This window comes from Xiphophorus couchianus, chromosome 10 (genome assembly GCF_001444195.1).
Source record: "Xiphophorus couchianus chromosome 10, X_couchianus-1.0, whole genome shotgun sequence".
Lineage (NCBI taxonomy): Eukaryota > Metazoa > Chordata > Actinopteri > Cyprinodontiformes > Poeciliidae > Xiphophorus > Xiphophorus couchianus.
In genome coordinates, this window is record NC_040237.1 from 268,949 (window position 1) to 275,348 (window position 6,400).

The 6,400-nt window shown below is 37.4% G+C and overlaps 1 protein-coding gene across 1 annotated transcript; it reads left to right on the forward strand.

Moving 5' to 3' along the window:
- The first annotated feature begins 1,187 nt into the window (after nt 1-1,187).
- psmc5 (proteasome 26S subunit, ATPase 5) lies at nt 1,188-6,284 on the forward strand. The gene is made up of 11 exons (XM_028030149.1): nt 1,188-1,335; nt 2,376-2,447; nt 2,534-2,603; nt 2,689-2,786; nt 2,866-2,922; nt 2,995-3,225; nt 3,971-4,097; nt 4,188-4,378; nt 5,139-5,237; nt 5,316-5,426; nt 6,041-6,284. The coding sequence occupies exons 1-11, from the start codon at nt 1,312-1,314 to the stop codon at nt 6,179-6,181; spliced, it is 1,221 nt and encodes a 406-aa protein (XP_027885950.1). The 5' UTR covers nt 1,188-1,311; the 3' UTR covers nt 6,182-6,284.
- The last annotated feature ends 116 nt before the right edge of the window (nt 6,285-6,400 follow it).

Below are 6,400 nucleotides of genomic sequence, written 5' to 3' on the forward strand. Positions count from 1 at the left end.
AAAATAAAGGGAACACTTAAACAGGTGTTTAACACTTAAAGTGTTCCCTTTATTTTTTTGAGCAGTATATTTTAGACTGAAGTCTTCAAAAAGAGTCTTTTTACACTGAATCATATACCAGCTTCAGTGTCACTAGCCACTTGATGTACACAGATAAATTCTTAGTATTTAGTGTCCAGACCATAGTGGTTGTTCATTTGCATTGACTGGCAATAGTATACTAATATGGGGTGCAACTGATATTTTTGTGGGAATCCCAAAGGTATATAATCCCTCATGAAAAACCACCACTGCCAGTTTATCAGGTTTTAAAGCAAATATGGACAACCTTTTCCTCCCACTCAATGTTTTATTGATTTTCTTTTTATCCATTTAAATATCAGATAGGTTTTGCTATTAATGTGGTGTGAGGAATTGCTGCACCATGTATGGGTTAAGCTCAGTGGTTGAGTTTAGTTACCTTTAATATTGCTAAAATAGTTTGTTAAAGCACATACTGTATTTTTTTTATTTATCCAACACTTCTTATGAGAGTAGTGCAGAAAATTACTTTTAGGATTAGTTTCACTACACCTTTTCACTACACTAAAGCTACTTAAGTGAAATTTCTGGATACTCTCCAGTGAGTAAATTTGTTAAATGAAGAACTAAGAAATTCTTAGTAGAAATTGCATGAGATATATTTTAGATAAATCTACAGTTTATGTAAAATGTGAGCAGACCTTCTTTTTTCTTTTTTTTAAAAAATGCTTCTCTGTTATCCGCAGAGCCTAATGTGCCATTTGGAGGTCAAGTGAATTTAAGGTAAACACTTATAACTGCAAGAACTGTTCTAAAGTATGTACATTACCTATAGTCAGACGTTTTACATGGTAAAATATGATTTGGAAAAGTGCTTAAAATAGTGTTATTTTTTTTATTTCAGTCTTTAAAATTTGCACATATCTTTTTTTATTTTTTGCCTGTGTAGTGAAATCCTTTTATAAACATTAAAGTCAGTCGTTCTGACCAGGTGCTCAGTACTTCAGTAGCCATTTTACCAAATACTTTTTTGCTTGAGTAATTTTTTAGGCAGCTACTTCACTAAAATATGTTGAGGTATTGCTACTTTTACTTGAATACGGTTGTTTACTGAACTTCTGAGTATTTTGTATAAAAAGTTTGGGAACCATTCGGTTAAACGAAGAAACAGTAGTTCCGTTTTATAACTTGAACTGCAGGGGGCGATCTAAGTTATTTACTACAAATCCACATTGAAGAAGAAGCTCACCGGAAATACGACTGCGCTGAAGCGGACGCCGAAATTTCAAGATGGAGGTAGACGGAACCGATCAAGTAGGTGTAATTTTCTGTCGTTTTGTTGATTTTAATCATAAAAATAGTAGAAAAATTATATTGTAGCGCTTTTTGGTGAATAATTACTTTTGACCTGTTGTGTCAGGTATTGGGGGCTTTAGTTAAAAAACCTAAGGGATATTTTTATTGAAAACAATGAATGTGTTGTGCAGGTTTGCTGTCTCATTGTAGCCGAGCCTGCTAAGGAGCTGTAGGCTCGCTGTCAACTATAGGCTTCGTTAACATTAACTTTGCTTCCTGTATCGAATGTAAACAACTTCTTCACAATTGTAGCGTATGTTTTTACATTTAAGATGAATTGTGTTTTTATAAGCAACCAAATTTTTGGTTTATCACCTTTTAACCAAACGTTTACTCGGGTATTAGCTCATGCTAACAAATGTTAGTCAGAGTTAAAAGAAAGCTAATTTCACCCTGGAGTCACTGAAATTTGTGCTTATGTATACATTTCAGTTGTGTACTGATACTCTCCACACTTTAGGTTTGTTACTTTTACAAACAAGTGCTTTTAAAGTGCAGTGATCCATCAGTTTTCATCGATATCTGAATTAGCTCTATTGGCCAAGATTTGGTGCCCAAGGAATTTGACTTCGACTTCAAGCATACATTGCATTAATACGTAGACGAAATAAAATAAAAGCTAAGAGGAACAATATGTATCCGTTTTTTATATAGCGTAAAAAGGATAGAGTAAAATAGAGCAAATATTGTTCTATAATCATTTTTACTTCATATTGGAGTGTAAGATGTTCAACATATTTCCACCATTTAAGGTGTAGGTAATTTTGTTCTTTGTTTTTTTTTCCTTACCCGACTTTTTCTGGTTTCATTAAGACCATGAATAGAAAACTTTTTAGTATTTTGTTGTTTTTAATCTCCCTTTTTTATTGTTTTCATGCTTGTAAGATACAATAATATAAGCCTGACCCCATTCCACTCTAAATGTACAGTAAATAATTGTTCAGAGGCAAAATCCGGCTGTATAAGAAACGCATTTAAGGTCACTTCTCCTCTGCCAGATGGAGACAGGGGAGTTTAAAGGTGGGTCAGGTCTCCGGCAGTACTACTTATCGAAGATAGAAGAGCTACAGGTGAGCATGATATGCAAAGTTAGTGAGAACTCCTTCTGCTAAAGGGTCAGTGCTTCATTTCTGTTGTTGTCTTTCTCTCATAACAGCTGACGGTGAACGATAAGAGCCAGAATCTGAGACGTCTGCAGGCGCAAAGGAATGAACTCAATGCCAAAGGTAGATTTTTATTTTTTTAACATATTATTTTTAAAAAGCTCACAGGGTTTGGATATAAACATGTTTATCTGTTTTTGCCCGTCAGTGCGTCTGCTCCGTGAGGAGCTGCAGCTGCTGCAGGAGCAGGGATCCTACGTGGGGGAAGTGGTTCGGGTTATGGACAAAAAGAAAGTGCTGGTGAAGGTATGCAGCGCTGCGGGGCTGAACTGCAGCTTAATGCTTTCTCTGCAGTTTTATCTGACTTCTTCCTTTGTCCGCATAGGTGCATCCTGAGGGGAAATTTGTTGTGGATGTGGACAAGAACATTGACATCAATGATGTAAGTATTATAGCCGATCAGTTTCAGGAGAACACATTTTCAGGTTTTATGTTAATGTCACTTTTCCACCAGGTAACTCCAAATTGCCGCGTGGCTTTGCGTAACGACAGCTATACCCTACACAAGATCCTGCCCAACAAAGTGGACCCTCTGGTTTCCCTGATGATGGTGGAGAAGGTTCCGGACTCCACCTATGAAATGATTGGTGGGCTGGACAAACAGATCAAGGAGATCAAAGAAGTCATAGAGCTGCCGGTGAAGCACCCAGAGCTGTTTGAGGCTTTGGGAATCGCACAGCCAAAGGTGGGTGAAAGTTAATGAATGCTTTTATTTTGGGGTGTTTTACAGTCAGTTTGGAGACCAGTAGGGCTGAGCAAGTTTTCTGATTTTAATCAACTTATTTTCTTTTTTAGTGTTCTTTTCTAAAAAAGAAATGACAAATGCCTAAAATATTTTCAAAAAGTGTGTTTTATTTTAGTGGTACAACAGAGTAGTAAGATCAGGCTACAAGAATTTTTGTTTAATTACAGGAATGTAGTTTCAAAGTCCTGTTACTGATAATCATGTGATTCTGATGTGTTAAAAGATGAAGTATTTCTATCAGGTATTATCTGTAAAAGTGATGCTGTGTAACTTTACAAGATGCTCAACATTCCACATTTAATTTTTTTGTTTGATTTTCAGAAAGTTACTGCTTCATTCTCCTAATGTTACAACTTTATTTTTGTAATTAAAAAAAAAAATAATATACTGCTCAAAAAAATAAAGGGAACACTTTAAGTGTTAAACACCTGTTTAAGTGTTCCCTTTATTTTTTTGAGCAGTGTAGCTTCGAAGTCCAAATAAGTTGAAGCTGTGAAGGTTGCTTATCACACAAGATGGCTGCCTTGGGCGTGCTTACATCACTCTGAACCATGGAAACACAGATAGTGGTGCATCAGTGGAAAGAAAAAATCCAGATTCTCCAAAAATTAAATCTTAAAATGCCAGAAATTGGATTAATTGATTCATTGCCGCAGTAGTCAGCAAAGTTTCTTGTTCGTTGCAGGGTGTGCTGCTGTATGGACCACCAGGAACTGGGAAGACTCTGCTAGCCAGAGCGGTAGCCCACCACACTGACTGCACCTTCATCAGGGTCTCCGGCTCTGAACTGGTCCAGAAATTCATCGGAGAGGGTGACTTCCCATCTTCACATCTCTTATCAATCCTGCAGCCAAGTTCCTGAAACGTCTCCTAACTCTGTAATGTCTCCGGCTCCGTCCCAGGCGCTCGCATGGTGCGTGAGCTGTTCGTTATGGCGAGGGAACACGCCCCCTCCATCATTTTCATGGACGAGATCGACTCCATCGGCTCGTCCCGCCTGGAGGGCGGCTCGGGTGGAGACAGCGAGGTGCAGAGGACGATGCTGGAGCTGCTCAACCAGCTGGACGGGTTCGAGGCCACTAAAAACATCAAGGTGACGCAGATCTGTTCGGTTCCACGACTAAAGGTTTAACGACTGTACAGTGAAGTGTCCTGCACCATAAGTAAGAAACCCACTCAAAAGTAGTTATAATGGCATATGTAATCAGTTTAAAATAGAAAAGTTTTTGAAAATTATAAAATTCCCCCGTAACAGCTGCAACTAATTTTCTGATATCTATATCACTTTTACAATTTTATGGCAGGTATAGTAAAAATGTTCCCACTGTATAAAGATTTTCCCTTTATCTTCTTAAGAAAAACAAACTGTAAGGACGGTCATTCATAAAAATGTGAAATTATACCATTACAAATGCAAATTGACCACTGCAGTTATATACTTGGCCTTCTAGATTTGCTTTTCCTGCCATCAGTGTCCAAAGTATTTGAGAGGCTAAAGGTCAAACGGCATCGGGGACATTCTGAGAACAAAGAGCCAACAAAATATTGTCATTGCAACATCAGAAATATCACACATATCAGATTAAAGTATTACTTTAACAATCTAACTTTTTTGTCAAACACACAAGACAAAACGAATGGATCCTTATATGGATAAGAATAAGTCTCTCTTTTTTTTTTTTAACAGTAATAACTTCCACACCGAAGAGTGTTTTACTTGAACCTGTTAGAACTGATGTATTCCCTGATCTGTGAAATCTGATCACAGGTCACATTTCAGAAAATGGACGTTCTGCTTAGAGATGACAAACAGTCCCTCGTTAGAGAAAAGCTGACGTGCCGTTACTTTTCAGGTCATCATGGCCACCAACCGTATTGACATCTTGGACTCGGCTCTGCTCAGGCCAGGAAGGATCGACAGAAAGATCGAGTTCCCTCCTCCTAACGAAGAGGTTCCTATCACTACATTTTCTTAAAAATGGTCATTTATTTTATTTGCTTAAAAACGTTGACACTTCTGCGTGTAACAGGCCCGTCTGGACATCCTGAAGATCCACTCCAGGAAAATGAATCTCACTCGGGGCATCAACCTGAGGAAGATCGCAGAGCTCATGCCGGGAGCCTCCGGAGCCGAGGTCAAGGTGGGAATTACGTCTGTTAATCTGAGGAATTTAGCATCTGGATGAGCAGGAACACAACTAAATCTGGTTCAGGGCTGAACCGATTAATTGATTCTTGAAATAATCGTCAACTAATTTAATAGATAATTAATCGTTAGCTGGAATATAGACTAAAAAAAACAATTTACTGAAAGAGCAGCATACTGAGAGCAGTAATTCAGCCAAAACTGTACAAAAATTTTCAATCAGATTAAAAATAAACAGTATTAGCTTCACCTCATTAAAAAAAATCCTATCAAGGACCTTTAGTTATCCTAGTAATTGGTTAATGAAAAAATTAATCAGTCATAGACTGTATTGACGTTCAATCAAGCATTACACATATTGATGTTTAAAGTATTTCTTTTAGCTACAAATTCATCCTTTGCTGCAAATGATCAAACGTTCACTAAAGAAATGCCATATTATTGCATTTTAGGTTATTAAATATTTGCAGTTTTTAATGCATTTTCAATACTGTATAAAAAGTCTCTACAGGTTAAATAAAAAAATCAGCAGAATTTGGCAATTTGTTTTTATCCGATTAATGGCCAGAATAATCGATTAGTACATAATGTGCGTGTTTTTGGTTTTAGGGCGTCTGCACAGAGGCAGGGATGTACGCTCTGAGGGAACGGAGAGTTCACGTCACGCAGGAGGACTTTGAGATGGCCGTGGCGAAGGTGATGCAGAAAGACAGCGAGAAGAACATGTCTATCAAGAAGCTGTGGAAGTAAAAGAAAAAAAAGTGTGGAGTTCCTGCACATGTTGCAAATACATATGTACATTTTCCTTTCTTTGTTTGTATGAGTCCAGAATTAAATAGTTTCCCTGGTGATATTTGATTAGTTTTTCTTTTTATTCCAAATATTTAATAAACCAAACTTGACATTTGTCCAGCAGGGCAGATTTATTCTGTCAGCTCACAGGTTACAACAGTTTCCTGTGTGAATTCA

Bases quoted from the DNA above. Each gene is read 5' to 3' on its own strand.
- psmc5 (XM_028030149.1), top strand. From the start codon at position 1,312: ATGGAGGTAGACGGAACCGATCAA. The intron at 2,923-2,994 runs GTAAGTATTATA...CTTTTCCACCAG, and splicing joins AGAACATTGACATCAATGAT to GTAACTCCAAATTGCCGCGT. The intron at 3,226-3,970 runs GTGGGTGAAAGT...TGTTCGTTGCAG, and splicing joins TGGGAATCGCACAGCCAAAG to GGTGTGCTGCTGTATGGACC.